The sequence below is a fragment of the Python bivittatus genome, unplaced genomic scaffold (assembly GCF_059951505.1).
Source record: "Python bivittatus isolate LINGU-HERP-01145 unplaced genomic scaffold, Pbiv_v1 ctg000190_np1212, whole genome shotgun sequence".
Taxonomy (NCBI): domain Eukaryota; kingdom Metazoa; phylum Chordata; class Lepidosauria; order Squamata; family Pythonidae; genus Python; species Python bivittatus.
The window spans coordinates 3,605,227-3,626,817 of NW_028277042.1; the positions used below are offsets into that span (position 1 = coordinate 3,605,227).

Below are 21,591 nucleotides of genomic sequence, written 5' to 3' on the forward strand. Positions count from 1 at the left end.
TTTCCAACACTGATCAAGAGTTTTTATTTTCAGTTTTTAAAACAATAAAAACAAAGAGCTGTGTTCTGAGCAAAATTGAACCACAAAAAAGTCTGTTTTTTTCCCCTCCAAAGTTTAAACAGCATTGAAAGGTAAGGCTTTGCAAAGGCTGTATTGAAATAAATTACCTTCCCTTAAACACTTCCAGTTTTCTTAAATTCACCTTTAAACATCCTAAAAACCTAGCAGTGAAACAGATTATTTCCATTTTTGTATTAACACTGGGCTCCTTCTGGATATGGGTGAGAATCCTTAAACACTTAAAAATTGCTTGCCTTCCATTGTAAACACATTTATGGAGCCTAAGACCTTAGGGGCCTCCAACATACCTACTAGCATTTTAAGTATTTGAGAACTGCTGAAACATACCTAACTATATATCAAATAGCCCTCAAGTCTTTTGAACTGGTACAATTATCAAGCTAATGTTATTGCAAACTGTGCAATTAAAAAAATAGATTTTTGCATGCTGCCCACCTTTCATAAGTAAATGCCACCTTCCAAACCTCAGCAGAGGCTTCTCTGCACTTTGCCTCCAAGTTTAGTTCTCTTGCCCCGTCCGCTTGCTTAACTGAAATGCTGCATTTTAAAAGCACCTTATAGCTTCCTCCTACTCCTTATCCCTGGGTTTTCTCCTTGGCCACATGACTAATGCTGGCAACAAATGAATTGAACATCCTCACCAGTCTCTCGGGAAAAAGAATCCAGAGATGTTCAAAACTTTCCATGAGAGGAAGGGGGGAGATTTAACACCTCACTTTGAGCCACTTCAAAACTGCAGCAAGACTTTTGCTCCCACGTGGCTCAGGTACGTAACATGCTCAGCTTCCCTGCCCCAACCCTGTAGAAATGTCACCTTGATCCAAACGATTCTGCATACATTTCAGATGGAAAAACCTTCCTTTCCCAGCAGCAATGTTTGCTTACAGAGGAGAGGAGGGTGAGATGACTTTTTTTTTGTTTTAAATCATAACCCTTCATTTCTCACTTATTTTACTACTTCTCAAAAGAGCTTCATGGGGGGTCATACTGGCATGGTAATCTTCAATCACAGTCCACAAACATGTTGCTCCACCCCCGTTCCCTCCTTGCAACGCACAGTGAGCTTTAAAAATTGCACGTTGGGTCACGAAGGGGGGGGATAGGTACCCCTTGAAAAAGAAAGAGAAAACCCAACCTCAAAGAAAACAACAAACCCAAGAAAAGATTAAGTGGTCAGCCATCCAAACACTTATTAGATATCACATGCTTTTCTACAGTGAAGATGCAGCCAACCTGATCCCTTGTCCTCAGCATGGTTTGCCGAGCTCAGAAGAGACCCCCCTCACCAGCAGGGAGAGTGCAGGATGACATCAAGGTTGCATGTGGGAAAGGAACAGCAGACCAGAAGCGTTAGGACGGACGCTGTTTCTGTAATCTTCGCTCTGCAGCAGCAGCCAACATCCTACGGCGCAAAGTGATGGGGTCGGAGGCTGCTCCTTCAGCCTGAGAAGAAAGGTCTGGGGCAGGACCATCAAAGCTTTTGTTAAGGTAGCGCCTGGAAAAACACCGAGAGAGAGATTTGTGCTGATTACAGGTATCTGTCTGGGCTTGCCTTCCACTCTGCCCTGTTGGCAGGAGAAAAGGCGTCTTTCAGCTGTGCTAAATCTATTCATCTGCAATAGCAAGTGAGATTTTGCACCCCAAAAAATTCTACACCCAAGAAATGTTGGAAAGAGCCTGTCCAGATCAGGAAACAGGGAACACTGGCAGAAGCTTAATAGCAACTGATACTAATTTGCATAATCCATTTGGTTTGACTGCTCGGCAAACACAAGTCTTCCTGAGGGGCGTCTGAACTTCTGAGATTTTCGTTAAGCCCTATGCAAACATTTTCAAGCATCACTCCTTAGCCATGAGAAACGGGAGTTTGCTGCTCTTTGGGGGGGGGGGGGAGAAGGAAAGAAAACCAAGATTTTAGATGTTTTTAAAAGGGGACGAGACAAATTCAAGCAGGATTATCAGTGCTCCTAGAGTTAGGCAAACCTTAACATTTCAGGGAGAGAATATTCCAGTGAATGTCAGGAACATCTGATCCACCAGGATGGATCAGAAGATGAGGGGAGAGATTGGAGTTCATGGTTACTCATCGTAAGGACTGTTTACCTCTTCCTCAATGACATGCCAGTGGGAAGAGGGGCAATTACCTCCCCCCCCCCCCGCCCAGAAGCCTTCTAAATGCACTAAATTGGCTACTTTCTGAAACAGCGTCCCGGAGCAGACGGTTCAATCTCAGCATGCTTCTTAGTTTCTTAAGACTGACTGCAGATAATCTTGTGCTTGGCACTTACAAGGCACACGTACGCAGAGTCAGGGTCCTCAGCCACACACACAGGGCAACTACGGATTCCAGAGTGATGGCAGATTCATCCAGATCAATCACACAATACCTAAGGAGTGTCAAAACATACCTCCAGTCCACTCCTTGCTCCCTATATTCCAAACCTGAGATTTCTTTTTGCTGAATCTTCTCGTTGGACACTTGGCCAAACTTTTGGACACCTCTTTGCTTTGGAATCATAGAGTCTGAAGAAAGTCAACCTGCTTGCTAGATAATCAGGCCCACCAACTCAGAAGGGCAGGCAGTAGGCAGGGCAGGGCAACCTAGTGCCCTCTAGATTTTTTTTTACTACAGTTCTCATAACTCACTGGACCAACTGATTGAGGATAATGCGAGCTACTGCCAACCATCCAATCCAGTTGATCCCAATCAAGAAGGCAGATTAGGGCATAGAAAGCCAGCTCACAACGCAAAAGAGCTCCTATAGCAGGGGGAATGTTTTGTGCTGATAACTCAATTATAAACTACACCCTTATTGCACTAGCTGGGAAGGGCACAAGGGTGTAAATGTGGCAGCCTTTTTTTTTTTTTTTTTGAAACAAGACTCTGCACTTTCTTTTAGATCAGGCTTAGCCTTCAACAGGGTCGGACAGAAATGAAACATATTCCTGTTCAACTGGTATTCAAATATAGCTAATATGATCAACTCTCAACCACGCATCTAATTTTCCCTTTTGGGTGTATTTTACTTTTAACTGAGAAATAACTTATGGAGGGATCTCTGAGGACTGCAGGTTGTACACCCCTCTTTTCAACTGGGAACAAGGATATCCAGAGAGCTCACAGACAGACAGACACAGACACACACACATATAAATAAATAAAAATTGGAGACTTTGACTAACGGAAGCCATACTGAACAGGCACACTTTTCAAACTGTGAATTTCTAGTTCATAATAACTGCCCTTATTCCCTTAGAACAGGGAATGTGTGATAAAATGCAGCTCTGTAAATCTCCCATTTTTTGCACCAAAGGTTGGCCAGCCTCTCTTTCTATGTCTTTTTGTTCTGTGCTGCTGAACACATCTTTGCTATTGCTCTCTCATACACTTAGGCCTCGCTTACAATCACGGGACAGGAAAGATCGCGCGTGCACAGAGCCTCCCCCAGACACACACCTGCGTGCCTGCTGCAACAGCTCTTCCTTCCTCTGAACTAACATCCGCTGCCTTTCATCAGCCGACTTGGAGAAGCGACTGCCTCTCACTTCGAAGTCCTCCGTCTCGGCAGCTTCTGCTGCTTCCATCTCGTTAAATTCTGCCATCTCTTCCAGCCTTGAGCTGAGCTCAAGCGGGATTCTTTCAGTCTACCATGTAGGAGGAAAGGGAAAAAGAAAAGATATGCCTGTTTGCATTCATTCAGCCAATACATTTATTATTGGGACGCCACAGAGCATGAGAGGAGGAAATTGGTAATAGTGCACCAAAAAATGCACACACACACACACACAAATTCAGCAAAGAAATAGCAGGTGAGAAAATTGCTAAGATGGAAGCAGTCCTACAATTGAAACTTTTAAAATGTCTAAACTTAAAAGAAAGCGCAGCAAAGGTAGGGCCTGACTGCTAACAGTTGGGATCTTCTCAAGGATTATTTCATTCAGTTCAACATCCCTGCCAGAGCTGCCCCAGATCCTGTAGGTGACAAGGATGTGGAAAGGGTCACCTAACCAGCAACATCCTCAGTCACTTAAGGACAAGCTAGACCGGCTGCAGGTAGATTTCAAGCCAAGTTCAAGGTGCATCTGTTGACCCAAGAACCCTCACCGGCAGGGCTGAGCAACCCGTTCCATAAAGAAGTGAGCAGGGCCAGCAGAAAAACTAAATTCCATTTTATTTGCATTCAACTGACATCAAATACAATTAATATTACTATGTATTTGTTACTGAATGACTCTCTCTGATGCATTCCAAATTATAACTTGGCAACAACTTTTGGAGATATCTCGGGGCTTGTACGTACGTTTTTCAGAGTCCCCACGCATCTTGGGGGAGTGCTTATACTCTATATGGATGTGGTCCTGGATGCCTGATGGATTTCCCACTCTATATGCTTGTATGTTTTGTTTACATTTTAAGCTCTTTAGCACTTTGTAAAAAATGTGTCAATTTACAAATCAAGGAGAGAGAGAGAGAAGCTGCAGACGTAAACCCCGCAGAAGTTGTGAAGGTATCACTCGCAGCATCTCTCGCTACTGGCAGGGCTGGTGAGGGCTGCTGGAGGAAACCAGATTTCCTGATGTGGCTCCAGAAGTTTAATACCGGCTCTCACTAATATGTAACAAAACAGGGTTTTCCAACATCCCCTTTTAATAGCCAAGAGCCAAGTCTCCTTGCTCAAGAATTTAGGATTAAAGAAAAAACTTTTCTTCGTGACTACAGAGATGTCCCACCCATTTCTCCTGCAAAAATAAAAGAAGGAAACACCCACATAGCCCCAGCACAGACATTTATTAAGACATCCTCTTCATATCTTTTACCCAGAAGCAGAGATGTCGGGGGGGGGGGCTGTTAAGAGTCAAGATGTTAGCTGTGACTGCATGATTCCTGCCCTCACTTAACATGCATTTTTACCTTAAAAGGGCAGGGCTTTGATCATGCTGTTGTGACCACCATCTTGACCCCACTACCCCAAAGACATCCCTGCCCAGAAGGAACTGATTCATCCAATTCTCGACAGAGAAAACTAGTCCTGTACAGATGTTGGCAGTCAATTTACTATTCAATTCTCCTCTGCTGTAATAAAAGCATTGCCTCCTCTGAGTCAAGCTCAACCCATCCTTGTAGCTGTTTTCAGAGCAATACAGGAGTGATTTGATCCTGCTTTCTTCCAGGATGTTTTTTTTCTGGAATATCTGGGGGTCTCCCATCCAAGAACTAACCCAGCCCAACCCTGCTTAGCTTGAGCTCAGAGAAAACTGGTGTTGCTATTACACCCTCCTTTTTTTTACTTTGCCACATTACCTGAGTGACCTCTTCAGCATCTTCCTGATCAGTACTATGCCTTTCTATAGGACTGTTCAGTGCTGGTCGAATACTGTCAGAACGCTGCACATGTTTTAAAAAAAAAACAGAATTAACTGATATGGAAAACATGAAATTTTTTTTGAGCACTCCAAGTTGCAGCATATCCTGTATTATAGAACCTGCATGAAGTTCCCACCCCAAGGCCGCGGGAGGCTTGGATTGATTAGACGCAATTCCAAGATCGCTTCTTGTGCCACAACTCTCTGGTAGCCTCTTATGTAGTTATTATACACATCTATCTGCCAATTAAACCAGGTGACACAAATACATATAGACACAAGGATACACCAAGCTTCATATGAAATTTTAATAATAATAAAAAAAAATTGAAGAGATGAATCCACAAAATCGTCTTCCTTTCAAAAGAATATCTGGCAGTAATCTAACAATTCTGCTCCCTATGTCTCTTGGACAACAAATGTGTTGTCTTAAAGCTACAACCTTATGAACTCAGTTTGTGTCCTTGATGATGGAAAGTAAACAGTAACCTATTTTTTTGGCAAGGCCCTCGACTCTAGAATAATTTGAAAAGTAATCTGCATATTAAACATGCTACCCAAAAAAACATACCCTATGGTTCTTTTAAGTAAAGCCAACGATGGACAAGTTGCCTGGTTGGAGTGGAGGAGACTCCACACAGCTCATCCCAGACCGGTTCTACAATATGCTAGCGTGCAGAACATCCCCAAATAGGTGGAGCAGCCCCACAGGCTCTTAAAGTCCTTTCATGTGCTTGTTAACCAACCCTTGCAAAAGGAGCTGAGAATTCAGTGTGTGCAGTTTCAATACAGCTAATCTTTCGACATATCAACATTGCAGAATGCACACAGTATTCCTGAATCTTATACATACAGAATATAAGTATCTTGCCCAGTTCACGGTCTGTTGTGTTTGACCAACCTGTGTTGGGAAAGGCACCTGGACGCGTCCCTCTAAAATATTGTCTGTTGTTATTTCTACTGAGCGGGTCAGCTGCAGATCCTGCAGAATGAGGTGGTAAGGAACCTGGGGAAACATCTCTTGGATTTGATGGGCCTAAGAAAACAATGCTTAAATGGTTATTACTCAGGAATTCAAAAGTGGCAACCTTTAGTTACAAAATCTCCAAGCATCCATACTGACAGGGTTTTTTAAGAAACAGAAGTGCGACTTCTGGTGACCGTGTGAAGCCCACCACCAGCTTTCCTGATCTACATGAATGAATGGAAATCAGAAATAAATGAATGGAATCAAAAAACTTATGAACAGAACGGTCACGCTCAGTTGTTTTATTATGATGGAACTGTTTAGAATTCTGCCTTAGTTGGGAACTAAGGTCTACCTAGTGGGGCTGACAATGAGGGAACTGCCTTGAATTATTTATAAAAATAATAAAGGCGGGATAAAAAAATCTAAAAAAACCCCAAACCTCTATGAACACTACTCTGAACTCCTGAAGGAAAGGTGAAATCTAAAAGAAATGAATATTACATAACTCTAGGGAGAAACCAGGCCCTGTGATTCTGGCTTATTTGGAGACAAACAAATCGAAAGCTCTCCATGTGGTAAATTTCAGGGGGGACCAACCATATTCCCCCCAAAATGCCAGTCCCACTTAAATTTGTCACCAAAATGTTCAAATGCCAAAATCTAACAACAACAAAATAACAGATTCATCTTCGTTGCTGTTTGGGTAAATGTGTTCCTCTCAATAATTTATTCCACAGGAACGAACTATAGTTTGTGAATGCTTATGCTACAAGAGAGGTGTTAACCTTTGGAGGCTCCAAAAATGGATGATGCTACAGAAATGATTTCTTTACACAAATAACAACATGCAAAATATGAACTGGGAGGCTCACCATGGCATTGAGTTGAGAGTTGCTGGCCTGCGCAATACCAAGGATGTTGGTGGTATGCATCACCTCAACTGAAAAGCTTGGTAGCCAGCTAGCAATGCGGGACCCTGGAGAAGAGAAGTCAGAAGTAAAGATGCCTGAAGGCCCCTTCCAATTAATTCTTCTTTGCTATGGTTTTCCACATAGGTTCACGTATGGAGTGCCAACGTTTATTTTGGTAACGTCCAAACAATGATCAAGTTGTAATGGTATGTGGGAATGAACCCGGGAGACAGAAGGAAGAGCTGCAGACTAGGCAATGGTCAGATAAGAGGCAGCTGAGTCTACAGAAGGAATGGGAGTGTGGCAAACGTCTCCGAAGGGGCCCTCCTTAGTTTCTTGGACTTTAAAGGTGAGGGGGGAAAGATACAGTTTCAGACTTGCAAGATTCTTTTAATGTAACCTTACAATAAAGATAGAGCTAGTAATCCTGGGCGTGCTTCTTGTTTGGACTACCTTGCAAGGCTTCCCTACCAGAACATCTGAAGAACATTGGGTTGGGGAAGGCTGGTGTTGGTTTTATTCTTGTAACAATCCAGAAAGCAGTGAGACGAAGATGTTGTAACTTGTCTAGGAAACTCTATTATCTTTGTGGCTATCTGCATCTAGTACTCCTGAAAATGCAGCCCTTCCTTCCAATCCTTTTGGCTGGTATGGTGGGATTTCATACAAAGACATGGGTGCCAAAAAAAAAAACACAGAGAAAAAGATTTTAAAAACTGGCCAAAATCTTGTGAGTTTTCAGCAAACTCAACCTGAGATCTTGTGAGATTTTAGATGAATGCCTGGAATAGACTCACTCTTACTTATGGTCCAGGATCAGCTTTCAAATGAGAATGCCGAAATTTCACAAGATTTCAGCGTTTTTGTGTGAAATTTCATGACACTCCTCGTGATTTCATGAGTTTTGGAAATCCTGAAAGAGTTTGGACTCTTCTTTTTAAAAAGCAATACTTTTATTTAAATTTGTTGTTTCAGATACCCCTTGGAGCTGCCACGGGCACCCACTGCTGCCTAGTGGACCATTAAGAGTCTTGCCCGCTAAATGGTTATGCTTAAAATAATTAGATGTATGAAACTATCATAAGAATCTACAGACAAAATAGGTACTTACTGCCTGTAAGTAAATTCCCCACAACTCTTCACAGACATAAATGAAGTAAAACAATGCAAGTTGCTGAGTCTTCTCAATAGCCCAGATATTTTGGTCAAGTGAAGACGCCAGAGGAAATGAACTCACCATCAAAATGGAAGAAGTGATTGTGCTGGTTCAGGTGAGGTCTGCCTTCGGCTGCTGCCACAGGGGGCAAGTTTTCATCTAGGTTCTCTCTCTGGTGATCCTCCCGAACGTGGTGGTTGTCTACAATATTCAGTGACATTCTGCAGGTTGGGCAGGAGGTGTCTTGCTCGAGCCAGGAGCGCAGGCATGAGCTAAGAATAAACAGAGAAACTTATGTGGATTTCCTAAAAAGGAAATTAAAGGAACGTTTGTTTTTGTCATCACCGAGGAAGCAATCGATCATGTCAATATTCCGTCATCATCATTAACATCATCATCACTCTATGCATGACGTTTTTCCTTAGATGATCCAAGATTCTCCATTTCTGCTATAGATATTCAAAAGTCAAAATCAAAATCTTTTTTTGGTTGGAAACCAATCTATAGCTACAGAGGTCAGTAAGTAAGTAATGAAGTGGGTGCCAGTTCCATCCCTGGCTTATGAACTGCACTTTTTGGGGGAGGAGGTGTCCCCCTGCAATCAAGAATTTTCAGAAACACTGGCCACTCTTCTGAAATGCTGGATTGCAACTTCTGAAATTCACAGACAGCAGCAGCCTGTTATTCACGCATCATTTCTACAGCAGCTTTTTTTCAAAGCAAATTAATTTACAACACTTATTCCACTGATCTCTGCAACACCCAATCGAGAAGATGAGGAATGCCCAAAGTCTAGGTGAAGCAGCTCTGCGTTGCAAGAAGGATTTGAAGCTAAATGATCCCCTGGCCCTCTGGGTATTCTCCACCCTGACTGGCTCTTAGGAGACCTAGTGACTCATGGTGCCAAAGACAGAAATGATGCCTCCAAGGAAATAAATGATTCCTTTCAAGGTACATGGAGAAGCAGCTCTGAAGGGGTGTGGCCAGGCTGCTCAGGGGAACAAAAACGCTTGCAAGTAGGGACTAATTATCTTATTAGATCCTGCCTGAAACACCGGCAAATATTTATGGCACGGCTTGCAATGAATGACAACAAACTGGCCTTGAGACCAGAATGAGAAAAGCAGGAGAACCATCTATCAAAATCACACACTCTTACCGACTTCAAAGCTTAAGGCTGGGTTTACACAACACACTAAACCAGGGATCAGCAATTTGGGCCACGTCACACAAAACTTTCCCAGAAACTCTGACTTTCTCTTCTGACCAGGAGTCCCATTAAAACACATTACTAAGTGGCCAAACCTCGTATCAATGTTCCTTCCAAACATGCACAACAAGGTTACACATTAACACACAGGTTAAAAACAACAAAACTTTGCAGCATTTCAGCCTAAAATATCAACATCCTGTAAGATTTCAGTTGAGAATACTGAAATCTTGCAAGGTTTGGGGGTGAGTATGCTTAAAATCTGGTGACATTTCATAATACAATAAATGATTCTGGAGATATCTGGGGGCATCAATGCCATCATGCAAGATGGCATTCTCGATTTAGTTAGATTCAGTGTATACCATTAAATTGATCAAGACTCACAGCAGTTTATAGCAATCTAATAAAATGTCCATAGTTAAGCATAGTTAAAATCAAAATTGTCACCAGTATAGAACAGCAAGAATCGCTAGGAAGGAAGGAAGGAAGGAAGGAAGGAAGGAAGGAAGGAAGGAAGGAAGGAAGGAAGGAAGGAAGGAAGGAAGGAAGGAAGGAAGGAAGGAAGGAAGGAAGGCAGGCAGGCAGGCAGGCAGGCAGGCAGGCAGGCAGGCAGGCAGGCAGGCAGGCAGGCAGGCAGGCAGGCAAACTACAAGACAGTAGCGGAACCCAACAGTTAAACTGAATTTTTAAAAAGGCAACAATTAATTGGTCACTAAATATTCCATGGAAAAGTTCCACCTTCAGCAGCTTCCAGAACATTAAGAGAGATGGTGTGAGTCTCACTTCCTTTTTAAAAAAAAATAATTTTTATTATAAGAAGATTTTACATAGGTTTGAAAAACTACAGAAACTTAGAAGAAAAAGTAGGGGGGAAAAGTAAAAGAAAAAGTGAAAGATAACAAAAGAGAAAGAAAGAAAAAAGAAAGATATGTAAAGATATCTTTAGTGGACAGTGGAGAGAAAAGTATGGTCCTGCACTTAGGCAGGAAAACGTAGTGCCTCTGAGAGGGAACGAGGTGTCCTGGTGGATCACCGCTTAAGTATGAGCCAGCCGCGTGCGGCAACTGCCAAAAAAGCCAACACAGTCCTGGGCTGTGTCAACAGAGGGATGGTACCAAGATCAAGGGAAGTGATAGTACTGCTTTACACCACACTGGTGAGGCCAGTTTTAGAACGCTGCATCCACAGTACAAAAATGTTTGCGTGCATTCATCCTTTTCGAAAGCCACCTCTGCTAGTAAATTTGAACCTACGAGCCCATTCAGCCGCTGGTTTTGCACATCCAATGATTCTCAACTCCAAATGGGTTGGAGGGGGAAAAGGCATTGCATGAAGCCGAAACAACCACAAACAACTAACAACAACACCATCACGTCAGTGGTGTAAACCCCCTGGAGCACGGGCAGCAGACATCAACGCTTGAAAAACATAAACAAACATTAAACCCTTTTGAAACTCGGAATTTCAAGCATAGCAAATCATATTGTGCATTTATGAGCTAAGAGGCAATGATTACTCAGCTAGTGTGATGGAGTGGAATTATGAAGGTCAATCTCAGGGAGACAAACATTTTCTTAGCTCGCCAGAACCGCGGGGGAGGAACAAGAGGATGAGACTGGCACCTCCATGAGGAATTCACACTGTTGTGGCTGGAGGACTTTGGGAACTGGGGTTTTGAGTCTGGGACGATTCTTGCTAGAGGTTGTAGCTAATAAACATAGCTGGACTGAATTTGCATGGTCTCTTGGAGTTCCTTGGGCTAGGCCTGACAGCTAGCCGTAATAAGGTTTGATTGATATTGTACTGGTTTTGTTTTTAGCACCAGACTGATAATGCTGATACATGGAAGACAGTAAGCGAGGCCTCTGAAAGGAAGTTATCAAAAGTAGTATGGGACCTCAGTGATACCACTCAATCCCAACACTGCAAGCTTAAGCCAGATTGCTCTTACATTTTACTTTGAAGACTTGGGCGGGGGGGGGGGAGGGAGAACCATGAGACCCCCAATCTCATGCTCTGCCCAGGCAGCTTTCTTTCAGCCCCCAGAGCCCACTCCACTCCTGAATGCTGAAAACCGATGTCACTTTTCTGCCACGTTAACAAAAACTGGAGTCCATAATAAGTATAAGGGGGCTTTAAAAAGCAAAGAAAATACTCCCGCGAAGCCATCTTGTTCCCACCCACAGAAGCCCTGCCTTTTCCCCAAACTAGCCGAGGGGCTGCCCGCAACCCAGAGAAAAAACCATGCAACTGCTTGCATAGTTTTGCGTCCCTGTTAAAAGCCCAGTGAGGGGGGCAGGCTGCATGAGGGCCTTAGACTAAGCAAATGCAGCATATGAGTGGGGGTGTGGGGGGGGAATGATGTTGTAATAAATCTGTGCCCAGGCAGGTGGCAGCGGCCAGAAGACTTCGGCAGATCTTGGAAAGCTAGGCAGAGTTGGACCTGGTTAGTGGTTGGATGGGAGACCAGAAGAAATCCCACGGCTCCAGGCTAGACTGGGAAAAGAATCTGGAAAATCGCGTCCGTACAGCTGCCAACGAGGCTTCGCGGATGTGTCCCTCAGAAGTCTAGGTTAGTCTGAGGGGATTTTTACCTCACAGAGGAAATTGTGGCCAAACAGCAACTTGGGATGAGAGCAGGCAGCTTATTCTTCCCTGCCTCGTCCCCCCGGTGCTTACTTATGGAAGAGGTGGCCGCAAGGGAGCTTCCGGGCGGCCTGCATGGAATCCCAGCAAATGGCGCAGTCATCATTGTTGGCCGCCAGTTCTTCAGGAGTTGCCACCGCAAACCTAGGAAAAGCAAAGAGGGGTGGCACGCCAGGGTGAGCAGGAGCCATCGGCTGAGGAGCGTACAACTAAGTGAATTACAGTGGGCAAATCGTGCTCGTTATTTTGCAATTATGGGTGAGGTCATCCCCCTCCCCCCAAAACAGCAAGCGTGAGATGCACGTGGCCCTAGGTTGGGGGCTCCAGTTTCTCGCTCCCGAAGGAACTTTCTCACCTTGCTTCCATGTTTCCAACCACCCGCAGGTAGTTCTTATGGCGCCTAAGTCGGCGCTGAACCTCGTGGAACAGGTAGCGCAGCTGCATAAAGATCACCAGGCTGGCCATCGACAACCAAATGTTGCCAAACAGCTTCCAAATATATTTTTTTCCAAGAAGAGCATGAAAGCAAATCACCGTTGCAAGAGAAAGGACACAAATAAAGAAAAGAGAATAATTTGCCAATGCCCAGCAAAATCTTCTTCAAAAAAGTGATCATTTTATTCAGTACACGGTTCTCTCTTGGAAGCTCCAACAACTTTCAGGAAAGCTTTTTTTCCCCCTTTCTGGCCTTGCCAGAAATAAACATCTCAGGGATTCTCTTTCAGATAATTGTTTAGTGGAAACTTCCCAGAAGAAAGCCCTTGCTCTTTTGCCCTGGCACAAGGCAAAATAGAGAAAGCCCTACTTATGTGCACAACATACCCACCAGCTGTTTGCAGCATTAAAAAAAAGAGAGAACTTTATACAAGGGCTATATAAATGCTTACCCCCTCCTACCACAGGGTTCTTGGAGAAGCAAGTGGGATATAAAGCCCTTGAGACAGTGAGAAACAATACTCTGGAGAGTTGTGAAGATAAATCAAGGAAAAAGGAAAATATGTATGCAGTTAAACCCTGAAACGTCTTTCAGCAGCATTCAGATCAGGGTTGGCAGCCTCTGGTCCTCCTGCTGCTGAACTCCTAGCAGCCCACAGTGAGGGATGCTGGGAACCGCAAGGTGCAAGTGGTCCACCTTGGGTTGAGTCAGAAAAGGAAAAGGGGAACATGGGTTCCCTATATTAAGACATCTGTCATGGACCTAGAATGTAGATATCATCTAACTGCTTACAATACTGAGAATCCACTGAACCAAAGCCAAATGTATATAGCCACTGCTGTTCCCCAGGAGAACGTGAGAAATGTTCCAGCACTTATAAATTACCACCTGAAGGCCATAACTTCATTTGCTCATACACTGAAGCATATGGTGGCCCATAAAGAGCAACGGACAGGCTGGGGACAGGGAGAGTAAAGGTCTTTTGGTAACATCTACAGTATAACAAAATTCAGTTTCAGGCAACAACATTAGCAGGAAAGATTTTAATCACTATTTATCTAGGCCCCCAGGGAGAAAAAAACCTTGGACATTTCTGTGTGATGTTACTCAAATGCATTTCAGTTTAACGTAGGTACACAAATCTCAGACAAACTCGCTAAGAACTACATTTATCTTTATCTAGAAAGTGCTGCCTTTGATACAGTCAATGTTTCTACTTCAACAACATTCCACTGCTGTAGAGACAAGCTGCAGCCCAATCAAGGTTGGTGGCTTGACTCTTCTGCAGTGGCCGTGCTGTAACCCAAAACAGCAGGCAAAGCTGAAGCTTCAAGCCTGGTTCTCTCCTCCCTACAGCCTTTCTTTGTGTTTTATACAAGTGGCTGCAATCCTAGACAATGACCCATTCTGCCTTTTTATGAAGGCCAGCTCTGCATCACGTCTGCCTGACGTAGGATTCACGAAACAATTCATTAAACATTTATACCAGCATATGAATGTGGTGCATCAAATCCAGCGACAGAAGCATTAACTCCATGATGAAATCAGTGTAATAAACATAGGTGCCTTTGCTCTCCCAGGTGCCTTCATGGTTGAGATCCCAGAGATGAATGATGTAACTAGGTGAAGGAAAGAGAAATCCTTCAATGACTCCCTCTGCCAGTTCTCCGTGGAACAGAGGAGTAACCCGTCTTACTCCTAAGAGATGCCAATATACATGCCTATATTAATCCCACAAGACATGATCCAGCCAGAAATTCGGGGGGCCATTTCCTCCCTTCTCCCCCCCCTCCCCCTTAGCCAAAGTGGGAATGCAAATCCCATATGCAGGGAGAAGACATAAGTTAGGAAAGTACGTCATGAGTGCCCTGATAGGAGGTGGAAAATGAACCTGGAGAAGATAGCATTGCCCACATGTGATGGCTATACTTCCATTCCTATTAAAGCAAGGGTAAAAGTGCTCTATGGGTAAAGTTGGGAATGGGTAAATCTTTATACCTTCCTAAATCAGACGTACTGCAAATATCTACCAGACAGTGCTGATCCCAGCTGCAGCAAACCCATCTATGAGCTAAATTTTACAAGGGTGCTAATCTACCATCAATGTCCCCTGCGTATTAGATCCATTTTCAACCGTTATGATCCCATTCACCCCGCTGGCTTTATCTCTAGAAAAGACTTAACCTGGATACTGAATAAGCCATTTCTTGGGTTTCCACAATACATTAAACCAGTGTTTTTCAACCTCAGCAATTTTAAGATGCATGGACTTCAACTCCCAGAATTCCCCAGCCAGCCATGCTGGCTGGGGAATTCTGGGAATTGAAGTCCACACATTTTTAAAGTTGTCAAGGTTGAGAAACACAGCATTAAACCATAAACTAGCCAACTGGACTGGCTTTTAACATACCACTCTCCAAAAACCTTTAAAAATGCAGTACTAATCAATCTTCACATATTACGTGCATGTAGCTGCTAGTTTTTTACGTACTGTATGAATGCAACAACGATGCCGCAATTGTAATATTTACTCATACATATTTTTGCAACAAGTTGTCTTTTACATTAAAAAAAAAAATTGTACTGGTTGATGACTACAATAAAGACTATTCATTCATTAAAATGTTTTTATTACTCACAGAGACTTACAGATTTAGTTATAAGATTACATGTGAGCAGACCCTAAAGTCTTCCACCTCACTTGACTGTAACCCTTAATGTAAACCAGCCCTTCCCAACCCAGTGTCCTTCAAGTGTTTTGAGACTACAATTCCCAGAATTCCTAGTCACTGGCTAGCATGGCTGAAAATTCTGGTGCTTCAATTTCCCAACAGCTGGATGGCAGTTGATTGGGAAAGGCTGATGATCCAGTCTCCAGTCCAGGTCCTGCATCCAGATCCATTCTGCAGATATGACCAAACGTACAGTGTTTCCGAATGCCGTTAGTCATGTTTTTAATATATTTGTATTTGGATGACTCCCTTTTACATAGCAAAACTCACACTTTGTTGCATTTCTGGAAGGTACTGATAACTTTTGCAAACTCAAAAAGAGGAAAAGCAAAGCAAAATCAAACAACAAAAAAATGCACCCTCATCCAGTGGTTAAATGAAGGAAAATCTGACATTATAGTTGTGTCCTCTCCAACACATTTTGTTAACAAAACCCTATACAAGCTTTTCATACTGGTCTGAACTTGGATATCTTACTTACCGTAAAATCACATGCACAGTTCTTACGGTGACAAGCAGGGACTGTAGGGGACAAAAGAATTCACTGATCATTCTCTGAACCTTGAGCTCGTAGCAGAAAAATGAATAAATTGCTTTTCCAGTCCCACAAGTTATAATATTCTTTCTAGACTCCACAACTGCCTATGGCCAAGATCAGACAGAGATTAGCTACAGAAATCACATGACTCTCTGGGCAGAAGATACTGATCTTAGACTGATGGGACATTTGCAGGCTTTCATCTACACAAAAAAATGGTCAAAGTAGCTTAAAGTTTTGGAAGATACAAACTTTGGAGAGAATTTTATTAAACGGGTAAGATCAATTTACACCTTACAGAAAACACAAATAATTGTTAATGGAGAACTAACAAAACCCTGTGAGATACAAAAAGGAACAAGGCAAGGATGAGCATTGTCACTCCTCCTGTTTATTTTAGTTCCTGAAGTATTGAACAGAGATATAAGACAAGATGAGAGAATCGCGGGAGTAAGGATTAAAAGAGAGACTTATGAGCTAAGAGCATTTGCTAGTTCTGAAGGATCCGTTAAGGGAATAGAAATATTAGTGGGAAAATTAAAAGGATTTGGTATGTTAGCAGGTTTTAAGATTAATAATCAGAAAACAAAGATGTTTTTGGAGTTAGGTGCCTCTGGTATAGACTTTGCCAAACTATTTGCTTAACCATGGATTATAAATATCTAACATAGAATATAAATGGGGCAAACTTCCCTCATAAAAGGAAAAAATTAAAATCTGAAAAAATTAAAACAAGATATAATTGGCTTGCAAGAGACTCATATTAGAAATAAAGACACAAAATATTTAACTTGTAAAAATTTGGGAGAATTTATTTCGGCAGGGCCAAAAAAAACCTAATGGAGTTGTCTTATACGTGAGCCCCCATTTAAAACCACAATTGATATTGACAGATCAACATGGCAGATTCGTGGGGGTAGAAATTGAACTACAAGGACTTAAAACGTTTGTTTTGGGACTTTATGCTGCAAATGAAGATAAAGGAAATTTTTACAAATGACTTATGGAACAATTGATAAGCCTTGCATATGAGAATTGGTGTTTGATGGGAGATTGGAATGGTGTTGTTTTTTCAGTTAGACAGAACATCAGAAGAAAATTAAAAATACTCAAGGTAAATTACCAAAGATTGTTTTTTTATTTGATGGACAATTTAACTTTAGTGGATATATGGAGACCAAAAAATGGCAATTTTAGGGAACACTTATTTTTCTGAAAGACATAGATCCTTTTCAAGAACAGACATGATATGGATTTCAGAAAAATTGGCTACTAAGACAACTAAGGTTGAGATTTTACCAAAACATTTTTCTGATCACAATCCAGTGAGTGACTCTTAAAAGGAAATCTACTACCTTTAGATAGAGATTAAATGAAATGTTACTACAAAAAAAAGGATAGTGAAAGACTGTAAAAAGAAATTGATATAATTTTTTGAGAACAATTTAAACAAAGGCACAGATTTAGGAACAGTCTGGGATGCAAGTAAAGCTTTTATTAGAGGTTATTTTATTCAACATGATATTGAATTGAAAAAAAAGCACAAGTGAAAACACAGCCTATTTTGCAGGAGATTAAGAGAAAAGAGGAAGAATTAAACAAATTGCTGGCAAAGACAAATATTTCATATCAAATTAAACTTTTACAGCAACAGCTATTGATGCTGGCAGTAAAAGAAATGGAAACTAAAATGAATTACGGCAAACAAAAGAATTTTGAATTTGCAAATAAACCAGGGAAATGGTTAGCTTATAAATTAAGGAAGGAGAAAGAAAAGATGATGATTTTGAAGCTTCATGAGGGAGATACAGTTTTGACGGATAATGTGGCTATACAAAAAGCTTTTCATCAGTATTACTCTAATCTGTATAAAGGACAGGCTATTTCTCTGGAAAAAATAGATGATTCCTTAAAAATTCAAAATCTACAACAGCTTACTGATATACAAGGACAGACTATGAATGGGCCTGTAACAATAATGGAGCTTTTGGAAGCTATAATGTACTAATGACTAATTTCTTATTACTAAAATGTATAAACTTTGTTGAGATTTGAAACAGAAGATGAACAAGTTAAAGACTGTGTGATAAAATGGGCTAAAAAATTTAGACATAATATACAAATGGAACAGTGGGAAAATATCTGGAAGAAAGGGTTGAAATTTACATTATGTTATAATCTTGAAGAGAATTTATATAAAATGATGTATCAGTGGTATCTGTCACTGAATAGATTGTCAAAAATGCATATAGGGACTTCAAATATATATTGGAAATGTGAACAACAAGAAGGGACTTTTTATCATCTTCGGTGGACATGTAATAAAGCTAAAAAAATTTGGACTCAAATACATATATTAATTCAGAAGATTTTGAAGATTAATATACAATCGAAACCAGAGACATTTCTTTTGGAGCTGATGGATAAACAATTGGAAAAATCTCATGGACCTTTGTTTTTATATATGATAACTACAGCAAGACTTTTATACACTCAAAGGTGGAAAGACTCGATATTACCTACAATGGAAGAATGGATGGTAAAGTTGATGGAGCTAGCTGAGAAAGTGAAATTGACAGCTTTGATTAGAGAAAAGACATTGGATCATTTTAATGCTAATTGGAAGCCCCTTTTGGACTTTTTGCAGGAAACAGTCCTACAACTGATTAGTAAAATTAACAGATTATAGAAAAAATGGAAGTTAAGTTGAAATCTTAGAGTAAGAATTTAATGTATGTTTTACTTATATCTGCTATAAAAGAAGTCAGAAGTCATTTTTTTTTGTATTTCTGCTTCTTTTTCTCTTTTTCTACACCTTTGCTTTTTTTCCCTTTTTTCTTTCTTTTTATTCTCTTTTTTGTTTATTAGTTCTTGTTAGTTTTTATCTTTCTGTTCTTTCAAATTTAATAAAACTATTAAAAAAAGAAGACAAAGATGTTAACAAAAAATATGAAAATAAAGGATCAAACAGAACTGATGGAGAAAACTGGTTTTAAGATTGAGAAATCTTAAAAAAATATAAAATATTTGGGTATCGTTATGACAAATATGAATTGTATGTTACTTCAAAACATGAAATTAAATGCAAAGGATGAAAGGCCAATAAGGAGCAACTATCTTCATTAGTCAACCATGCAGGTACAAATTTCCCTTCGGGGCAGCCCTCTCTGACCCCCCAAACTTGGTTCAGAACATTTGGGGGGACCTTTTAGGCAGATTCCAAAGAGGTGCTGGAGGTTGTACATAGGAAAAAGTTATCCTCCTCCATTTCTACTGAAGCATCCAATTGCATCAATATTAATTACTGATTAATTATGGACTCTACAACTAGTATAAGCCAAGACACATTGGACAACTGGAAAGGAAATAAATCTCTTCAAAACTCAAACTGAAACTGAAATTCAAGTTGGGATGCACTTTTTCATTCATGATAAAATCACACTGACAATTTTCAGTGTCATTTTTTAACTCTTATAGCTAAATTCATGAAGCAAGTACACACTATTTAGTTGTTTCAAAGGAAAGCTTTAACGCTGTTTAAAAAGCCCGTTTAAGCTATTATAAGCATTACTAATTTAGATTTTTATCAGTTTACAGCAGCAGGACAGTTTGCATAAACCTAGTGCTGACACCATGGATGACTTACAGAGGAAAGTAAAAGGCAAAAAGGATCAGTGATATGTAAAGAAAATGACTGTTATATTAAGTAGCTTGAAAGAGGAAACTGAATCTCTATTTCTAACTCTGTTAAACAGGAAACGCTTGCAAATCTATGGAGGACAAGCTCAAAATACTAAAAAACATTTTGAAAAATAAGACCGATTGCATTTAATAGAGTGCCATTCAGAACAACCCAAAGGCAAAATTGCTACTTAGGATGACTGCCATGCCTTTCCTGATGCCAAAAAAGAGCTGAAGGTCATTACAGATGACACACTGAACACAAGGAAGGAATGTGATGCCACTGCAAAACGACGCAGGTATTAAATGGGTTCCATCAATCAACCTGACAGGCCAAAATAGACAAGATCTCCACTCAACTGGTAAAGCTTAGCTGGAGAACCGCCTGTAGCACTCATAACCAACTTCCAGGGACACAACAAGCTGGAAGAGGAAATCCAATGCATGTAACCCTAACTGTTTATAGATTTTTGATACATGACAAATAAAGAGTCAAAGAACTAGAACCACGTAGCTTGTAGAAAAGAAAGCCAAACTAATAGCCTGTAAGTATATTGAAAGCTGTTCTAAGTAACGTGTAGGTCAAATGTGGGAGCTACGATCATGCCTGTTCAGAAAGCACCAGACTGGGGAAGGCCGGTACTGAGATTTGGATATTAATTTAAATTATAATTACATAATTAAGGAAGTGAGTTGAAACTTTCAGTTGCATTCCTCTTGTGTTTATCCATGAGAGGCTGGGAGGGGAGCATTCCTGCCTCCCAAATGCTCTAATCCTGAACTGAATATATAAACTAAGTTAAGATACTGAGCAGGCAGACAAATCCGTTATTGAAAACAACATCTTCCAATGATTCTCCCCTCTTGTTCGAGCTTTTGCTCAATAGACCATTACTTGCTCAGTAGACCGAGTGTTGAGTCCAGCAGAAATCATTCAAACTTTGAGCAAACTACAGCAATGAGAGTAATTTACTGGCTACTCAACAATATGAGAAGCTGAAGACATAAAAAGAAAATACAGTCCCCTATCCTGCACGATGCCCAACAAAGCTTGATTAGCCAGAAAGCCTAAAACTTACTGCTATGTGGTTTAACCAGAAATCTCACCTCCGCAGCCATGAAAGAGAGTGTGTGCATTCCATGGGCGTAGCCAATGACCCCACATACCACTGCGAGGCCACAGCAGGAAAGCAACATGGCAACAAGCAGGGTCAGGACTCGAATGTGGCTGTTCAGTGGAGTGGTGGGAGAAAAAGACAGCTGAAAAATACAAACAAGTGAGTTAGAAAATACCCACTGCTCATTCTGACCACCAGCGTTCTCAGTTAAGAGTACTCAAAAGATTTGCCAGAAGAACACCTCCACAGCTTGCCTTCAGGCCAGATTCACTGTCCTTAAGGAGGTACCCGTAAGAACATCAGAAGAGCCAAGCTGGATCTGGCCCTGGGCCCATCGAGTCCAGCATTCTGGGTCACACAGTGGCCAACTGGATACATCTGAGAAGCTCACCATCCAGGACTGGATGGCCACAGCCCCCTTCCACTGTTGCTTCAAATTCCACAATTTAATGATGCACTGCGTGAAAAAGAATTTCCTTCCGTCCATCCTGAATCTCCATGTATTTAGTTCCAGAAGATGACCTCAAATCCTAACCTTGAAACATGGAGAAAGACTGTCCTTTTACAGGGAAACTGCTGCACCCCCTAATTATGTTGGATGCCCTTTGTCACCTTTTATAGTATTGTTTTTAAGGGGCAATGGCCACAAATTGTACATAATATTCCACAGGGGGTTTCAATCCAGTTTTCTGTAAGGCCATTCATTGTATCAGCAATTCTACTTTTAATGCCCATTGCAAGGATT

The 21,591-nt window shown here is 41.3% G+C and overlaps 1 protein-coding gene across 1 annotated transcript in view; it reads right to left on the reverse strand.

Moving 5' to 3' along the window:
* The window catches only part of AMFR (autocrine motility factor receptor), a 25,949-nt gene continuing 4,358 nt past the window's right edge, over positions 1 to 21,591 (reverse strand). Inside the window, exons 4-14 of the mRNA XM_088135921.1 lie at positions 20,836 to 20,988; positions 15,991 to 16,031; positions 14,264 to 14,396; positions 12,697 to 12,830; positions 12,375 to 12,485; positions 8,564 to 8,754; positions 7,288 to 7,391; positions 6,347 to 6,481; positions 5,384 to 5,467; positions 3,539 to 3,726; positions 1 to 1,576 (exon numbers count right to left, since the gene is read on the reverse strand). Coding sequence (XP_087992047.1) covers positions 1,432 to 1,576; positions 3,539 to 3,726; positions 5,384 to 5,467; positions 6,347 to 6,481; positions 7,288 to 7,391; positions 8,564 to 8,754; positions 12,375 to 12,485; positions 12,697 to 12,830; positions 14,264 to 14,396; positions 15,991 to 16,031; positions 20,836 to 20,988 — 1,419 coding nt within the window. The 3' untranslated portion in view covers positions 1 to 1,431. The remainder of the gene's footprint in view (positions 1,577 to 3,538; positions 3,727 to 5,383; positions 5,468 to 6,346; positions 6,482 to 7,287; positions 7,392 to 8,563; positions 8,755 to 12,374; positions 12,486 to 12,696; positions 12,831 to 14,263; positions 14,397 to 15,990; positions 16,032 to 20,835; positions 20,989 to 21,591) is intronic.